The sequence below is a fragment of the Semicossyphus pulcher genome, unplaced genomic scaffold, assembly GCF_022749685.1.
Source record: "Semicossyphus pulcher isolate SPU_LCO1_2020_fin unplaced genomic scaffold, fSemPul1.0.p SCAF_23, whole genome shotgun sequence".
Classification (NCBI taxonomy): domain Eukaryota; kingdom Metazoa; phylum Chordata; class Actinopteri; order Labriformes; family Labridae; genus Semicossyphus; species Semicossyphus pulcher.
In genome coordinates, this window is record NW_027211697.1 from 9072242 (window position 1) to 9091338 (window position 19097).

Sequence of the window (19097 nt, forward strand, 5' to 3'; positions counted from 1 at the left end):
CGCTGTTTACCATTGATGCAATCCTCGGCGAGATACATGATAACAAATTTTAATGTTACAAGAAAGACCGCCGAAAAATCCTTTGGTGTAGTCTGCATCTCTGTTACTACTTGTATCATGGCGCTGACACAAAGAAACCCTTCGCTCTGATGGAAATATCTCGCTAAATCGTTTCTATCGAGTCAATTTTCTAGTTTTCAAAATCTTTCATTATCAAAATATGTCACTAAAGTCCATCCACTTTCGATAATTAGACTAGTACTTCGATTTGACGCTATCCTAGTGAGCTAACAAACTAGTATAACGCAAAATGTATAGCCTACCACCAAAGAAAGGAGGTTGCATTTCAGCCTTGAACAGGTTTAAATACATGCAATATTGTATTTTTAAATCTTTGTTTAAATTTTCGTTATTTATTGTTGTATTTCTATATCTCTATTATTAACATTAATATTATAGTATCTTTATTTTATATTCTGTACTCTGTCTCACTTGTAATAGATTGACCACAGTTTGACGTATATATTAGATACAGTTTATATAACTAAATTATTTCATAGCGTGAAATCCTGAGAATATCATATCGATAATATCTGTTCACATGGACAGGCTCGTGATTGAATGTCTGTGGATGTCACGTGTTGTATTCTCCACGAGGCGGCAGCAGATCGCTGTTCTAGTGCCGCAAGTCGTATTTATTATTATTGCTGCCTGTACTATTTTCCTTGCCTCTATTAGGTTCCTAAATACTCATTAAAGAAACTGAAAATTAAACACAATATTTCGGTGTGTTGCGCTGATTTTTAAGTCCTGTTCTCCCTGCAACATATGACTTTGTTGGATTAAAACTATGTGATTAATATTACTGCTCCAGTCTCTTTAAAAGAAACTTGCATGTATTTTTTACTTTAGAATTAGTGATGACGTGTATGCTAGAGTGTTGTCAAATAGATGTGAAAATAGCCAGTGCAAAGCATCAAAACAGGGTTTGGCATTTAATATAATAGTCAAAAAAAAATGTACAGTATTGTTTCAAATGGACATGCATGCAAAAATAACCTCAAACGTCTCATGTGAAACCAGCACAAGACAGCAAACTTGACTACAGCTTCAAATGAATCTTTTTACACTCTCATATTAATTATTAAAGTTACACAACAATTGCTCAATACTTTTCTGGTCACATCAAAGGCTCGGCATGTACAAGGGTGATTGGTTACAATTAGTTGTTTATTTCACTGTCCATTAAAAATGAGGCCAACACTTTGACCTTTAATGCACATAAAATATGTATATTTTTCTTAAACTGTAAAAATGTGTTGTGTTCTCTTTACACAATAAGAATGGTATCATTTGTCAAAATAAGTATCCAAATGTTTTTTCAATAGATTATAAAAAATCATATAACCTCCTTAAATAAAATATGCTCTTATACTAAAGTATTACAAAGAAAAAAACCTGTAATATAAAAACACAAAATACAAAATGGAGGATTCTATCCTCATTTTCAGACAGTTTTCATTAGAGACAATATGGCTGCTGTGTTCAAAGTGCATTCTTGTCTATTCAGGACTATTAAAAGAAACAATTACTCAAAACAGGTTGGGCACAACTTTAAGTTTTGTTCTCAGCACAAGAAACAATCTGAAGCAGGACTGACAAGGGGTGGCTCTTGTTCCTTGTGAGAGCTCTACTGTCACAAATCAGGGTGCTGATTCCCAGCTAATGTTATTAATGAACACACAAATTCACAGAAATACTACACTTTGAGTTATAGGTATGTATGTTTTGCATTATAGAAATATATTTCACTTTCAGTACTGCTTTTGATTAAAATGGGACATGGATAGCGCAAGAACAAAAATGGCAAGGACAGTAAAAGTGAATGGTGATGATGATCACTTTATTTCAGCAGAGGGAGAAGTGGTTCATGATGAAGTGCTTTCAATGTAGGGGTAAACGTGTCTGAAAGTGCTGAATTCATTAGGCCGCTGATTAAGAACATAATGAGTCCTGCGTATAAAAACAATTTCACCCTTTTCAACCTCCCCGCAGAGCACACCCCCTATGGCTTTCTTAATAAGTAGAATCTAAATTTGCTTCTTGTATGTGTTGGTGTTTTTGGTATTTATATCTTAGTCTATCTCAACTTCCTCAGACTATTGGACAGCGGCGGAGCTAAGGGTCTTCGATGTCCAGGAAATCCCTTTTGGGCGGCGCTGACCCTCTGTACCAGGCACAAGAGTCATCGCTCCTCTTGATGCAAGCAAAGTGTTTGGCCTGCTGTCCGTTGACTGTCTTTTCCATCACCCAGTCCAACCACAGGCACTCCGCCGGGCCGCTGATCGAGCAGGGGATGGAGGTGCAGCGTGTGATCTGCGGAACGGAAAATAGAGCAAGATCAGGGATTGTGCTTCCATCTGGTAATATGTATTTTTCAGATTATTTTAGTTTGTGGTCACTCAGAAGTGGCTAATTCTACTGTACTGAGTCTATCTTTTAAAGTTTTCTACCTTGCAATCACAGCCCATTTCATAGCGCTGAGTCAGGCTCTTCTTCTGGGTGTCGCTCAGGGCCTCCCACTGCTCAATGAAGTCACACAGTGTGACATGCATCGTCCCGTCAGTCTCCAGTTTGCCTGCAAAAGGAAGAAGAGTTTATTAAATGCAGTGAAGAACAACATTTGTTATGTTTCATAATGTGTGATTTGTAATGTTTTACATGTTTTACCTGTGATCAGATACTCCATCCCATTGGTTTCCAGACTCACTCCACACACTGCAGAGGAGGGAGCGGTGTAGATGGCATCAATATCCTGGTTTGGACCTTTGAACATCTGACAATGCAAACAGAGAAAAGAACATTCAGATTCACATCGAGATTCTGTTTATATTGTTATTTGAAAACGATAGCTTTATCCCACGTACCTTCATTTGTTTGATGTCATACTTGATCCGTTTGATGGGGTTTCCATAGATGTCATTGCCAACATCAACCTCCCCCTCTCCAACTAACTTCGCCCTGATAACTGGAGAGACACATAAACAACCCATATTTACTTTCATTGTGCTTGAAAACAAAGCTTCAAACACTATTCTCATAATAAAACCGAACTGGATCTGGGTCTGATCTAAGCCCAGCCTAGGCTTGGCATGCTGAAGTTGGCCACAACTCATTGCTGTGGCTTGGATCTGAGAAGTGTGCATGTGCCAGGTGCTGGGAAGACAGAGGCACATGAGTGTTTCATCAGCTGCAATCAAGAGGGAGGAATGTGCGCTCGCCTGCTCCCAGGATCCTGGGCCGACACAGGAGGAAGCTAGTCAGCAATCTTTGAAAAAGCTGAACTAGAATGCTCCCCTCGCCCCCAGGCCTCTCTGCCGGCCTGCCTCCCTGTCTGGAGAGAGGTGCTGACATGCAAATCAACCTCTCCCCCCTCTCTCCCTCTCCCTCTCTCTCTCTGTTCTGCAGCTTCCAGATTCAAAGAGGGGGGGGGGAAAAACAACAGTTCAAGTGGAAAAATATTATCAGAGCCATACGGATGAGCTTTTGAGCTCAAATACTCAGTGCTCAACAAAAAATATGACTCATGTCTTTGACAAACGCGGCTTCTGTCACGTGAATCCGAATGATCGAGTCCAGCAAAGCATTGATCATGTGCCAGTCATAGCTTAAATCCTACCTGTAATATACACTGATTACTGCACATTCACATGACTGCTAGAGTGATAAAAGTTTACAAGATCATATTGAAAATCTTTTAAGTGGAGGAGACTAGCGACAGAGCTAATGTGAACCAGATGTTTTCTCTGAGTTTAGGCCTTTCTTTTAAGGTGGCAGCTACTGAGTGCTTCAGACCATCTCGGGCCTGCCTCCTTACCAAATAAGATCAAGCCCTTTTATATTAAGAAGGTATGAAGCTGCGAGCCACATGCGCCCTAATTCGATGACAATAGAGGCTTAGAGAACATCTCCTTTTAAGGATCTAAAAAGTGGACCCTTAAGAAAGAAGAAAAACAGGAGGAAAAGGAGAGTGTGTGCACAGATGGTGTGGTCGCATTCTCCGTGCAGAGGATCAGAGGAAAAAGGGCCGTCACATTGCAGAGGTAGCAGTAGCCTAGCAGTGTTCTCTGCGTGCACAGCGAGGAGACGGACCTTTAAAGCAATACAAACATCAGGTTAACGGGGAGACGAGGAGGCAGAGAGCACAACAGAGAGAAGGAGGATTAAGGTTTGCAGCCAGGAAAGTGTTGTGCAATCTGTGAGCTGCACAGCTGCTGTGAAGTAGCAGGGATACAAGCTGCGCACACCAAAAGGAATGATTTTGATCGACAAAAAGTGAGGATGATTTCGGTTTGCAAAATCCTTCATTCGCTGAGCAAGAAGTGCTGAGAACCAAAACTGTCCAACTTCTCCGGCTTCATCGTGGATTAGTGGTAATCCCCTACGCCTGAGTGTGCAGAATCACACACAGACCTCTTCTCCTTTTACTAGCGTAAAGTAGGGCAGGTGAAAATATGCACAGTACTAACAACACAGAATTATGGGGCTTATGTGAATGATATATGTAGCTTTAACACTTCTGTGATTGTTGTAGCTATCTCTTTGAATTGCATTGAAAATGTTTTGTTGTTTTCTATTGCTCATTGTTAGCAGAACATTTATAAAAGATATCAATACAATGCAAAAATGTCATTTTGCTGTGCCCACTTATCTAAGGCCCTTATAACAATCTCTAGGTTCGTGGGGGGTAAACTGTTATAAATAAATAAGCTGACCAAGCTCTTTAAAAATCACATGTTAAGGAAAACTTGGGATAAAGAGAACCATCTAATTTTCTAGTTACTCGAACAATAAACACATTACTTGTATGTAGTGTTGTGGTCATAGGAGTGCTTTAAAAAACAAAGAGAAAAACAGAAGAAAGCAAATGCATGTCATGTAATTGCCGGGCCCTGTGGATTTTCCTCTCCAAGAAGCCGCAAAGTGGTCAGACTGTGAACGAGAAAAACTGAACTACAAATTCACACTGACTCCTCTCTTGATCCTCTCCAAGGATACACAGACCGAATCCACCATTATCAATATGTCTGCTTGAGTTGCAAATGTTAATGCTAATATGCAAACATCACCTGCTATATTTTAAAGGTGACTGTCATTAAATGATCACATTAGATTTCACTGCTGAACAGATCGAGTCAACACGCTACCACCGGTGATGCTGGAGCTCAAAGCAGCTTTCGCCGGCGCGTGCAAACATTCGGATGTCGGCTCTTGTTTACACAGTGCAGGGCTGAGTTCATACTGGATGTCAGTTTAAAGCCACATTTCTTTCAGGATGTCTTGTTGTACTGTAAAGTCTATAATTGTGAAATAAACTGCAAAATACATAATGAGTGCAGCATATGACCGCCCGGCATTCCTCAGGCCTCGGCCAAACACCCGGGGGATGGATTTCAATTTATGAGGAAAGTTTTTTTTTTTGTTCCTTCTGTGTCTGCTTTGACGGGATGAATGGAACTACATGGTCATAGCTATCTTGTATTATTATGATGTTAAAAGTCTGTACTCTTTTCCTCCCAGTATCTTCACTTACTGAAATACTATATGAAGACCAATGGATCATCCTCCTCCTTTAAAGAATGATGCAAACTTTAACAGTTAAAAAAAACAACTACATTTGCAGGCGACTCTTGCTCTTGAGTAATTTTCCGTTGGCTCCAGACACTGTAACTGACTCCAGGTCTGTGCAACTTAAGTAATACTTTCACTTCAGTAAACTGTCTGACACTAAGTAGGGGTTCCTGAAGGCAATGTCTTACTTGTGCAGTAAAGGCATGGAAATTCCATACAAATGATTAGCGCACACTAATACTGTGTTTAACACAAATAACTTTGATTTATCAGAAGAGAAATGCCAGTTCCCTGCAGTTTAGAGGATAGCAGACTAAAAACAACAATTACGGTGACTCACCTAAACTGAATGAAAAGCCTGCAGAGGAAAAAGCAGAGCTACAGATGGTAGATAGTGACCTTCATTTTAAATGTAGCATCCCATCACTTTGCAAACTGCCACCCAATCATTTTCAAGCAGCAGCCACCAAATTAACATCGCTAGAACATCAAATTAACATATTTTCTCTAAGACCTAAACAGGAAACTATTTGAACACCTTTAAAGTGTGATGTTCTTCCTGCAGTGGCACTTTAAGTAACTATTATTGTTATAGTTATGATGGTTTTGGATGGAAAAAATGGGCTGATGTCATTGACAAAATAGTGGTTTATGTACGTAGGAGGGTCTATCCATGGTGCTGAAGCAGGAGAAAGGGGAGGGGGGTATTGGAAGGTAATGTAAGGACCCGACCTCAGAGACTGAGTAAAATGAATCATAGTAGGAGGTAGGGGTGGGAATCCTAGGGTAGCGATACGTGGCAATGATAACAATAATATCACGATACAGCAATTCTGCGATAATTGATGGATTGCAAGACAATCATATAAAGAGAAATCAAGATATCTGATTAACAGATTTTGACACAAAGTGAGATAAACAATGATGCCATGACTCAAACTGGCAGGGAGATCTGTTTACAGCGCTGAATTTTTTTAATTAAAATATCGATATTTGGCTCCAGCGATACGATAACTGTATCACACCAGGGGACGACGATATATCGCAATAGTGATATTTTGTTCCATCCCTGATTACCATCAGCACCTTACTTCAAGTTTTACACAATAAGATGGAGCCTCGTCTCTTCTGCTTGACTGAATAATTGCAATCCTGCACAAAAACAGGTTTTAAATGCTCCTCTTCATACTGTGGAACGAGGAAAATGATGCTAAAATTGTTAATAATCATGTAAAAAGTAATATCATTTTTGCACCAAAGGTTATAAATTGTTGCAATGCATCGAAAATGGAGAAAATTAATCTTTAGATTATTTGTTATTTTGTGTAGTTATGCTCTGGAAAATATATAATACATTAAAAATGTCATGCTATTTATTACTTTCATTATTATAATATTGTTATTGCTATTATTATTGTAGTTATTTCTGTTGTTGGTAGTAGTAGTAATAGTAGCCTGACACTTCTTGCAACAGGAACTTGGCTGATGTCCTAACTCCCTCTACATCTACATCAGCTTCCTGGCTGCTTTTGCAAAGTGGCCCTTTTGAAGTGATCTCAAAGTGAAAACAGTGAAACAGGAACTGCTGAAAAATCACTTTCCTTTACAGTTAACTCCTCAGCAGGATAATGTGGTTTTCTCGACCTCCAGAGTTGTGGAATCCGATGGTAAAGAGAAACCTTTGAATGAGTCGGCTTCTGTATACATACCACACACACTGAGCCGGCCTGGCAACCAAGAAAAAAGACCCTCAGCAAAGCCATATTTAAATATCTACACAGGCCGGTCACTGTTGGGACTGTCGTTAGCTCAGGGCCTGATGCTGAAGGCAGCAACAGGCAGTGTTTTGTAAAAGGTAAAAAAAAAAAGGAGGGAAACTATCGTCATTGAATTTCCCTTTAGAAGTCATTAAGAACTTTTAACCTCTTCACCATTTAGCTGAGGATGATAGGAAGGATTACTTGCACTACAGTTCACTCATCTGGAGGATGAGTTGGAAATAATGCAACTAGTCTAGTGGGAAACCACAAACCACAAATCATAGATGGAAAACGTGCAGTGAAAAAACCCTCAAATACAGGCAATGCTGTGCTAAAAATCAGATCGCCTGTGTGTTGAAGACAAATTCCTCTTGGTAATCTTTAAATGTTTAAAGCTCCTGTGAAGAGTTTTTCGCTGGTAATAAAACAGACTGAAATTAATTCCGATGACTCTACATGACCTACAAAAGCAAACCAGACCATCAGCGACAAGACTGATTATTTCTACATAGTTATTTTTAATGCCTGAAATCGCTGGTGGGGGGTTGGTGTCAGACGAAGCGATTAACTGCACGCTGCCTTTGTTTACATTTTACAGGGCAAAAAATGTAAGTGAGCGATACATGTGACTGTTAAAGAAAGCAGTTGAGATTTTTTGTTAAAAAACACCACTTAAGCATTGCAGGACAAAATCAGCAAAGAGATAAGAGTTATGGCTTTGTCCACAGGGGGCGCCAAAATCAACACAAACTAAAAGTTCCTCACAGGAGCTTTAAGTATTTTGGATTTGGTCTTTTATACTCTAAAGGTGAGTAAGAATAGTTAGTTATCAAATAAGATAAAAGTGCCACTGGGGTAGGTTTTTTTTTGCCACACCAGGACTCAAGAATATCAACAGATGATTAGAGAGAAAAGAGAGGGAGGGAAGTGGAAAGAAAAGAGTGAGAGACAGAAAATTCCATCCTCCTCCCCCTGTAATTGTAAACACAAGAGTAGGGCAAGTTTGCACAGTTTTCCCCTCACATAATTCGCAGTTTCTCGGTGTAAAACAAGTTAAATTCTGCTCGACGCCACATAGTCAAACAAATAATGACTAAATGCTGCTTTACATGTGTTGATTTAAGTCGCTGAATCTACTTACCGACGTCTGAGTTGCAAAACGCCTGCTGAGGATGCGCCGGGGAGCAGCTGCAGGCTTCTGCAATTTCTTCCACCCGCCAAAGAAACAATATGGCCAGAGTGACAAAACAACTGTTCGCCGTCCAGGTCATCTTTTACAACTACGATGTTTAAATTTAAAGTGAAAAAAATAGGTGAAGGAAGGAATTTGTGCGGTTGAGCAGTCCGGGAAAAAAACCTAAAGGAAATGAACCAAAAATGTCCCCAGCTTTAAGTGAAAAACTGACGCTCCACTTGTCAAAGTAAGAGATGCACAAGGCATGAGAGGGAGTTCATTCCTGTCGAAATCTACACTCAGGCTCCTTCAAGTCTGTTTTCCTCTCCCGTCAGGATCAGGCGCTTTTATTAGTGGAGGCTGGTGCGCAGACTCCTCCCCCCGCTGTGCTCTCAGCCAGTGAGCGCAGCAGCCCTGTGGAGGTCAGGGGCTCCCGAAATTTTCACATCCACCCGCAATCTCCGTCTCCGTCACTTTCTGTCACTATTACGCTGCATGCGGAGGTGGATGATTGTAATAAACAATCGGGTGACGTGACATGTCAAGTCACACAAACATTCATTTTTTCCCCCTCCCAACATGACCTCAACTTTTACTCTCAAGGTTTGAACTTCCTCCTCAAACTTCATCTCCAATTCCACCAAATTTACAGAATTTAAACATTAACTTTTAATTTATATTCCCATATTAAACTCTCACACACAGAAAAAAAGAAAGAACCTAAAATTAGATAAAAGTTGAGACATTATTGCATCAAGTTGAAGCTATTTCCTTATCTTACTATCTTTGTAATGGGTCTATGAGTTTGGGCCTCACAAATTCAGCAGACAATTATTTTGTGGTTTTTCCAGTCCAACGTTTTTAGGAATAATCACCAGTCCGGTCATTGATCCTCTGGGGAGAATAGGTGTGCTCATAGACGGATTACTGCATGAGGAAAGTGGGCACATGCCAGGGCCCTGAGCCAATGCGGGGCCCTTGGCCTTAAGAATGACTAATGTTTTTGTTTTGTTTTTTTAATCAGTGATTAAATTCCATAAACGTAATGATGTAGGTTGTGAGATATATTTAATTTATTTCTAAAATGGGGAAACATATGCTCAGCGGGTCCACAAAACGCAAACTACAGAAAGAAAGAGATGCTAAAGACGCGGCTTTGGTACATCTAATACCCTCGATTTTGACCATTTTCAATAAAAAAAGTTGAACAAAGTGCTACAGCGCTGCCTCCTGGGGACCTGGATGCTACTGCAGCACTGCCACCCAGGGATGACCTGGATACTAAAGCCTCCACTGCTAGCCTAAGGTCGCAGGAAGAACACAGCGTTGAGACCAATGACGTGCGGTGGTGACGCAGTGCGCGTGTACCAGGGCCTGTGATCATGATAATCCGTCCATGTGTGCTCTGATAAAGTTACGGCAACCATATGTGTAAGAGGAAATTTCAAAGTCTGCCCTGTTGATATAACAAAAGGGAAGGTCACAGGGTCACCAAAGTCAAAAAGTCATCGAGTTGAGGCCAGGAAAACCCAGGGTAAATTTAAAGAAGTGTAATGTAATGTTGGTAAATTGACTTATTTGTTAGTTACAGGAGAAGATTGATACTTTATAATGAGACATTAGCGAGAGTGATGCACCAAATGATTGGCAGACCGGGAGTAGAGCCTGCAATCAGTGCGACGAGGACTACAGCCTCTGTACGTGGGGCGCCTGCTCTACCAACCGAGCTAAACCAGCACCCCTTTTATCATTTTTTTTAATGGAAATTTTATTAGAAGCTGTGAGGGTGAAATGCTGGTCTGACCTCCATCTGCTCTCCGTACTTCCTCTCTGCTGTTACAGTGACAGTTGCAGGTACGTCACTATACTTGCCACCCAGGGATGACCTGGAAACTAAAGCCTCCCCTGCTAGCCTAAGGTCGCAGGAAGAACACAGCGTTAAGACCAATGACGTGCGGTGGTGACGCAGTGCGCGTGTACCAGGGCCTGTGATCATGATAATCCGCCCATGTGTGCTCTGATAAAGTTACGGCAACCATTTGTGTGCGTATGTGTAAGAGAAAATTTCAAAGTCTGCCCTGATGATATAACAAAAGGGAAGGTCACAGGGTCACCAAAGTCAAAAAGTCATCGAGTTGAGGCCCGGAAAACCCAGGGTAAATTTAAAGAAGTGTAATGTAATGTTGGTAAATTGACTTATTTGTTAGTTACAGGAGAAGATTGATACTTTATAATGAGACATTAGCAAGAGTGATGCACCAAATGATCGGCAGACCGGGAGTAGAGCCTGCAATCAGTGCGACGAGGACTACAGCCTCTGTACGTGGGGCGCCTGCTCTACCAACCGAGCTAAACCAGCACCCCTTTTACCATTTTTTTTAATGGAAATTTTATTAGAAGCTGTGAGGGTGAAATGCTGGTCTGACCTCCATCTGCTCTCCGTACTTCCTCTCTGCTGTTACAGCGACAGTTGCAGGTACGTCACTATACTTGCAGCACATTAAAAAAACCGGCAGTGACATGGGTAATGCAGTTTCGTTGTGAATTATGTGCTTCCCTGTTTAAACATTTCTCAATTATTTTGCAACACAATATGAAACTTAACCTTAAAGTACCCTGGTTTGTTTTATCTACTCTAGGGCTGTATGAACAAGTTGTTAAAAACTGCAAACAGCAGCATATTTTGCCACGCAGCAGTTACACTGTGATTCATTTGTGTTTCTTTTGGTTTTTGAAACAGAAAATTCTGCAAGTGGAGGCTTTATTTGCTCTAACAGGCTCATCTGGTCCCTTTCCCATTCAGCCCTGGCCTTTGTTGGGCTAATCAAAACAGTTTATCTTATATTGGGTGGGTTTAAAGACATGCCTTAAAGACATTTTTTGTCAACAACCAAAATGGCTACCACTTTTGTGTCAGTATTAAAAAAACTAGTTGACTTTAAGCCAAATCCTGTAATGCCAAACTTCTGTGTGTTTTTTTTAACTATAGAAACCATACAAATTGGATGTTGGAATTAGCTACCTAGCCTAGTAGCCACTCACTACAATCCCTTGTCCTGATTGGTTGTAGGTCAACCCAGTTGTGTCTGGAGGCATTTTTTTTCAGCATATGTTCCATATCAGTCTGTTTGGGTATCAAAAATTTAAGTGCTAATTTCAAAGATTTCAGTTTCGTTCTCTATGGCGGCACCTATGGCGATCAACTGTAATGCGGGAGCACACTTCCCAGATATCCAGACAGTGCTGCATGTGTGACATCCACGGTTGGCTCTGGTTGTAACTCTTGATTTCCCTCGCTGACGGTTGCTTTCCTTTTTAGACTGTTTGCCTTCATCTGAGCGTCAAGTTTGTTTCTTTTTCTTTGGATTTTCTCTTATTTTTGAAGTTGTATCTGTAGTCATCCATCTTTTCTTTGTCTGTTCAGCCATAGTAGATTACTGTTTACTCGCAACACTTGCAGAGACCGGAAAAGCAGCCGCTTAGCTCCGCCTACCCTCTCTGGCAGACCAACCACTGCTGGCTGATGGAAAACGCGTCGCTAACTGGGCGCTGCTTGTGATTTTTAACACGAAAGTCGCCCCAGACACCCAGTCTGTTATACTGCAAATGCAAAGGCTTTCATCAGTGGGCCATAGGCTCAATCACTCAGCCATTTATTAACATTAAAATCTTTAAGAATATTACTTTAAGTTATGGGTTCAAATGTGAGTTAGTCTGCAGTGTCAGGTTAGCTGTGTTTTCAGGTTCTGGCAAAGTTCAGATCAGTGTTTAGACTCTTTTAGCTCTGTTTTGGTCTCCGGCGCTTTAGCTGCTACATTGTCCCTCTGTGTTCACTAGCCCAAGTTAAGCGTGTCTTAATGCTTAGCAGGTAGTGTACTCTGGGTTTAGAGCTACTTTGGTGAAACGAGCAAACTGCAGCAGCCGAAAAATGTATGATAAAAGAGCCATTACAAGTGAACCAAAACAATAGCAGGGCTGCACACACAAGTAGCTAAATACTCACCATAGTACTGTATGTCTTTTTATCACCGTGAGCAACCCTTTACACATTGTCATTTGATACATTGTTATCATTAGAATAATGATAATTAATGATAATTCACAGATGTGGAAATACTTAGGTCCTGAGTCCTGCTGAGTAATCCTTCGCCCACACTGCACAGTTATCTGTGGTTTGAATGCAGTGAAAGTGTTTACGCACGAACAGTCAGTTCAGTAAAAACACGGTAAATACAGAGGAAGAATGGAGAAGGAGAGGTGGAGTGGAGAGAAGTGACATCACCCCCTTAAACTTAATAGATTCAATGTGGCGGCGATTCCCCCGGTGTAAGCTACCCAAACCCCTCCGCAGTACTGTGAAAGAAACATTATGCTATGGTCAATTCTTTAGTTGTTTCTCATCTCTTGGTCATGCTCAAAAATAGATGGCTCCTTTGTTGGAAAGTTTGCAACTGCAACACCGACTCCGGAAACTGAGGATGTCGAGAGTTTGGGGCTTGTGGCCTCATGTGTTGATTCTGGCTCAGGGCAGGAGATCACAGTGAGGCCATGGTGTGTTTGATGATTAGCGCTGATGATGAATAATGAAGAGGCCCGAAGAGAGAAAGAGAGAGAGGGGACGGAATCTGCTGCTGCTGCTGCTGCCGCGCTCCCTGACATCATATTTGGCCACCGACTGTCAGCCTTCTGGCTACCCTGGCAAACATTTCCACTGTTTTTCATAGTTTAGCATTTTTGCCTGGTTGCTTTTCCACAGGACTCTGCCACTTGAGGTCTAGGAAGAAATAAGCAGGGAGAGAGGGTAAGAACAGAGGGGGGAAAGGACAACCAATTTAATATCAATTTGTTGGAATCAATGTCCCCTGTGTCTTTTCCGTGAGGGGAAATTTGGACACTCATTCGTGTTATCTTAGCCTCGGAGTATGAATGCCATCAGTTAGATAAGGAAAATTCCCAAATCGTTTGAAATTTTGCAAGCCAGTATGACTCGTTAGCAGAGAGTGGAAGTTGCCAGACACAAAGGACTTAACATGGAAAACAACACAGATGTTGGGCGTGGGTAAGAAATTAAGACACGTGAAAGGAAGTGACACATCCAAGACCAAAATGAGTAGAGCTACTCTTCTGTCTCTTTCCACAGTTTACCATAAGCTTCAGAGGAACAGCAGACGCCTTCTTCTGGGCAAAGCCTGCCGCCCCCTGTCCAAACAGTCGGCTTCCTTTGCACTGTGATGCTGACTGATGTGGTGGGCTATGCTCAGATCCCAGCCATGTCCCCGGCTCCTGGGCATACTTCAAATGACCTCACAGCATGACCATTCTGAGCTATTTCCCACACGGCAACTCTCCCTTTAGAACGGGGTTTCACTCGCCAGTATCTGAATTATTGTATCAACATTTGGTTTTAATTTGTTGAGAGAGGGCGGATTTGTCAAAGAAGTGCAATGTAAGCAGCCCCCTGTGTACATTACCCACTACAAACGCTAAAAGGGGCTTAGGAATGGCCTGAACCTCCGTACCCTAAATTACAGACTTGCAAAGGCCAGGAATACTCTCTGAAGGAAGTGCCCGGCAAGGCAGAAAAAGAGGGTCTCATTGTGGGAACTGGTGGGTGCTGTGGCACTGACCCACATCCTCTGTTCTATGCCCTGGTGCCTGCACACATCTCACATGATCTGACCAATACGTAGCTTTAAGACTCCCCCCGCTGCATGTCCACCCTCTCCTCTTCACCATCTCTGTTTTGATGTGAACCAGCCGCAGCTCAGGGGTAATTCCCATTGTTTTCCATTCGTCAGTGCAGCTATTCACATTTTACTGGTGACAGTGAGAGACAGTGAATTTACTTCAGGGACAGGAGGAAAACATCTGCTCGAAAGACAGAGACACCATTAATATGACTCTAATGACTCTGGGGTCAAATGGTGACCACCCTCAGTGTGGCGTCACAACAGTTAGTCACCATGAGTCTGCTGTTATGTCCAGGCATCCTCAGTTACAGTTAGGTGGAATTGTAACCACCCTATTCTCACTTTAATTTAACTGGTCCATACCGGTAAAATGACGTATAAATGATTGTACAGTCATTTCCTCCAAAGCACCACAACACTACCAGACCATGACTAGAATGTGTGGGGCAGCGCTTGAAACAATGAACAATTTTAACACCAAGTATGTGTTGTGCAAGTGTTAAATCCTCAGCTTCTTTAGTGCATCTACTTTATGTAAAAAGTAAGATCGCTGTGAAGCTGTTTAAACTAAAACAACAAATGTGCTAGAAAGCTTTTTGCACGTCTACCAGACATAAGCTGTGTCACAGTCCAGGGCCTGCAGCCTTCAAAGGCTTTAATTGACGGCTGATTGCGTCATCGAAGCGTGTTGAAGGCTGTCCCAATTCGAATGCTCGTCCTCCTTTTCCCGGACTGCGAAGGATCCATCGGGTGCATCCATCGGGTGCATCCTTTCCTTCGTTGCGCGTTATTTCAAACGAAATGGCGGACTTTTAAGTGTAAAAGTTTTTATAGTTAGTGTTACATAAGTTTACAAAAGGGGCCTTGAAACAAATATCTTTAAAAATAAAAGGTTATCTTACATGACGCTAGTTATGCTAGCTAGTTAGCCCGCTAGCTACCTGTTGCCAGGCGACAGGAGCAGCGCTTTGTGACGCAAGTGTGGGAACAGCTGGTGACGCAAACAGGAAATCCTCTGTAGACAAGAACGTCTCATTTCAGTTCGGCTTTAACGGTCCACGCAGGCTACGAATGAAGCATCCTCCATGGACCGCGTCCTTCGAAGGCTGCAGCCCGTGGATTGGGACAAACAAACAAACAAAAGGGAAATATTAGGCCTTTAATCTGCTAGAGCTAAACTATGTTCACAAGCTAGTTGCTTACGTTGTCTGTCTTTGCCATTTAAAGGGAAGAAAATAGTGGGTTCTCTCAGAGCTTTGCTGAATTAAGCTGACTGCTGTAACAGACTAATGAGAGTGTTAAAGTTGGGGGCCTTAGGATTAAAACAATTAAAACTGAAAGATGCTAAAATGTTTAACGGGAAACTGCAGAGTCTGCTTTGCCTGGAATTGTCCAAACAAGTCTCAAACAAAAATTAATCTGGAACCTATTAGTTCATTTTGTGAATTCAAAGGGTCAGAGACTATAATGCCTGATTGCTACAACCAATCAGAGCAACTGAATGTGTCAAGCTATGCTAGGTAGTTAGTTCAAACATTTTATACATATGGCTGCACGTTTAACATAACACACAGATGTTATATGATTATATATTACATATGATTTATGATGTTAGCCAGGGCTGCAGGGTGCAGTGGTTAGCTCTGTCGCCTCACAGCTAGAAGGTTCCTAGTTTGAACCCCGGTTCGAACTGAGTGGGCCTTTCTGTGTGGAGTTTGCATGTTCTCCCCGTGCATGCGTGGGTTCCATCCGGGTACTCCGGCTTCCTCCCACAGGCCTAAGAGATGCCCGTTAGGTTCATTGGTGACTCTAAATTGCCCGTAAGTGTGAGTGTAAGCGTGAAAGGTTGTCTCTCTCTCTATGTGTCAGCCTTGTGATTGACTGGCAATCAGTTCAGGTGGTACCCTGCCTCTCTCCCAATGACAGCTGGGATAGGTTCCAGCCCCCCCGCGACCCTGAACAGGATAGGCGGTATAGATAATGGATGGATGATGTTAGCCAACACTTACCATTTAGGCACAACAAGAACAACCGTCCACTCTATTAAATACTGATATGATAACAGATTGAATTGCATCAACAGCAGCCATCTTGATCTTGCCCCAATAATGATGCCTTCATAGCACTTAAGCCCCATTTGTGATTGGCCTGACCTGAATCAGATTGGTTGGAGAACTGTCTAACAGAGGTTGAACAAGAAGCATCTGCTTGAGTAAATCAGACACAAACTTGCAGAATTGTTTGGTTCCCAGGTTAGAGTCAGGTCATGAATCTTTGTGGGCTCACTGCTACGAGAGATTGCTTTCACTTAATATATATGTATGTAGTTTGGACCCATTGTAGACATAAATATTTATCAGTGCAGCACGCATATTTTCAAACCCCATATGAAACAAATTTGAATTTTCCATGTAGTGACGTACAGTATATGACTTCCTAAGCCACAGCTTAAATGTTGTAATGCTTTTACAAGAATTTTTTTCTTGTTGTAATATTTTATTATCACGAGCCGCATTTTTTGTTGTTGTTTGTACATATGAGTAAATTGGGAAATTCCGGAAGGCCATTTAATAACAAGCAGATAAATGAGATTACTTGATTCATTGTTCATTAAATCCATTCAATAGAATTTCACAATTCTGGGACAAACCAAACAAATAAAATATGTCATGACTATTACGTAAAAATGTCTACCCAGTAATGAAAACCTGAAATTTGTCTTTCAATGAGGGTTGGACAAGATTACCTACAGATGAATCACAGTTACAATGCAGCACTCTCTCCGGTTTACAGCTAAATTGTCGTGAGATTATACAACACTTAAGCATGAGCGCATGTGTAGGAGTCATGTTTAAATATACAGTGATCTTGTAACCTTCACAAGTTATCAATCTTCTTTTATGATGTCATCATTTGTTACAGTTACAGTTAGACACACTTCTCAGAAACTCATGAGTCACAGTGTGTTATAGTATGTGGCTGATTAACCCACCTGCCCAGGCATGTAGTTCCTGCATGTTGCCAAAGTGTGACCGTCTGTTGCGTAATAAAATTGCAGGAAGACAGTCTGGCATGTGGTGAAAACACAATTACTTGGGAAGATTCCATGATTCATGATAACACTGCTATCATGCTTGATCAAACCCATGTGATAAACAAACCCTTTCACATTCACTATCTTACCTGATGATGCTGAATAAAGCAGACGGTTTGAAGTTTGTTGATTTCACTTCTGTTAGGAGAAAGGTGATGATAAGGAAAGAAGTTTCCATGCACTGAAGACACACTGACGCTGACATGAAGACAGCTTAAAAAAAAGCTTAACGTTTCAGAAATAAGCGTTAGATAAATAGAATAATATCGCTTTCATATTTGCCTTTTAACTATAAGGCTGCGGAACGTTGGCAGTTAGCATAGCCTAGCACAAAGACTGGAGACAAAGGGAAACAGCTAACCTGGCTCTGTCTGGAGGTTACAAACTATCTACCAACACCTTCACAGTTCACTCTGCTGTAAGTAGGCAGCTAGCATAGCTTAGCACAAAGACTGAAATCAAAGGGAAACAGCTTGCCTGGCTCTGTCTGGAGGTTGTAAATTCTTTCTACCAACACATTTACTGCTCACTCTGCTGAAAGTACGCAGCTAGCATAGCTTAGCTCAAAGACTGGAGTCAAAGGGAAACAGCTAGCCTGGCTCTGTCTGAAGGGTTACAAACTATCTACCAACACCTTTACAGTTCACTCTGCTGAAAGTAGGCAGCTAGCGTAGCTTAGCACAAAGACTGGAGTCAAAGGGAAACAGCTAGCCTGGCTCTGTCTGAAGGGTTACAAACTATCTACCAACACCTTTACAGTTCACTCTGCTGAAAGTAGGCAGCTAGCGTAGCTTAGCACAAAGACTGGAGTCAAAGGGAAACAGCTAACCTGGCTCTGTCTGAAGGTTACAAACTCTGTTTACTAACACCTTTACAGCTCACTCTGCTGAAAGTTGGAAGCTAGCATAGCTTAGCACTAAGACTAAAATCAAAGGGAAACAGCTAGCCTGGCTCTGTCTGAAGGGTTACAAACTATCTACCAACACCTTTACAGTTCACTCTGCTGAAAGTAGGCAGCTAGCATAGCTTAGCACAAAGACTGGAGTCAAAGGGAAACAGCTAGCCTGGCTCTGTCTGGAGGTTGTAAACTCTTTCTACCAACACATTTACAGCTCACTCTGCTGAAAGTACGCAGCTAGCATAGCTTAGCACTAAGACTGAAATCAAAGGGAAACAGCTAGCTTGGCTCTGTCTGGAGGTTGTAAACTCTTTCTACCAACACATTTACAGCTCACTCTGCTAAATACGCAGCTAGCATAGCTTAGCACAAAGACTGGAGTCAAAGGGAAACAGCTAGCCTGGCTCTGTCTGAAGGTTACAAACTCTTTCTACCAACACATTTAAAGTTCACTCTGCTGAAAGTAGGCAGCTAGCATAGCTGAGCAAAAAGACTGGAGTCAAAGGGAAACAGCTAGCCTGGCTCTGTCTGGAGGTTACAAACTATCTACCAACACCTTCACAGTTCACTCTGCTGTAAGTAGGCAGCTAGCATAGCTTAGCACTAAGACTGAAATCAAAGGGAAACAGCTAACCTGGCTCTGTCTGGAGGTTACAAACTATCTACCAACACCTTCACAGTTCACTCTGCTGTAAGTAGGCAGCTAGCATAGCTTAGCACTAAGACTGAAATCAAAGGGAAACAGCTAGCCTGGCTCTGTCTGGAGGTTACAAACTATCTACCAACACCTTCACAGTTCACTCTGCTGTAAGTAGGCAGCTAGCATAGCTTAGCACTAAGACTGAAATCA

The 19097-nt window shown here is 41.7% G+C and overlaps 1 protein-coding gene across 2 annotated transcripts; it reads right to left on the bottom strand.

Annotated features, from left to right (window-relative positions):
• Positions 1-982: 982 nt before the first annotated feature.
• On the bottom strand, positions 983-8870 carry timp2b (TIMP metallopeptidase inhibitor 2b). 2 transcript variants are annotated; one of them, XM_069674333.1, is made up of 5 exons: positions 8533-8870; positions 2928-3028; positions 2731-2836; positions 2514-2638; positions 983-2376 (listed from the first exon to the last, which is right to left on the bottom strand). In XM_069674333.1, exons 1-5 carry the CDS (start codon positions 8660-8662, stop codon positions 2179-2181), a joined length of 660 nt encoding a protein of 219 aa, XP_069530434.1. In that variant the 5' UTR covers positions 8663-8870; the 3' UTR covers positions 983-2178. The 2 variants fall into 2 exon arrangements, with proteins under 2 accessions (XP_069530434.1, XP_069530433.1); XM_069674332.1 differs by lacking the exon at positions 8533-8870 and having other exon boundaries at positions 2928-6874.
• Between the last annotated feature and the right edge of the window lie 10227 nt (positions 8871-19097).

What these genes read in the sequence shown, in the direction of transcription:
- timp2b (XM_069674332.1), bottom strand. Translation starts at nt 3,236, where the DNA reads ATGTGCCTCTGTCTTCCCAGCACCTGGCACATGCACACTTCTCAGATC. An exon ending in GATGGAGTATCTGATCACAG is followed by an intron (nt 2,639 to 2,730) that starts GTAAAACATGTA and finishes TTCCTTTTGCAG; the next exon opens with GCAAACTGGAGACTGACGGG. An exon ending in AAATGGGCTGTGATTGCAAG is followed by an intron (nt 2,377 to 2,513) that starts GTAGAAAACTTT and finishes TCCGTTCCGCAG; the next exon opens with ATCACACGCTGCACCTCCAT.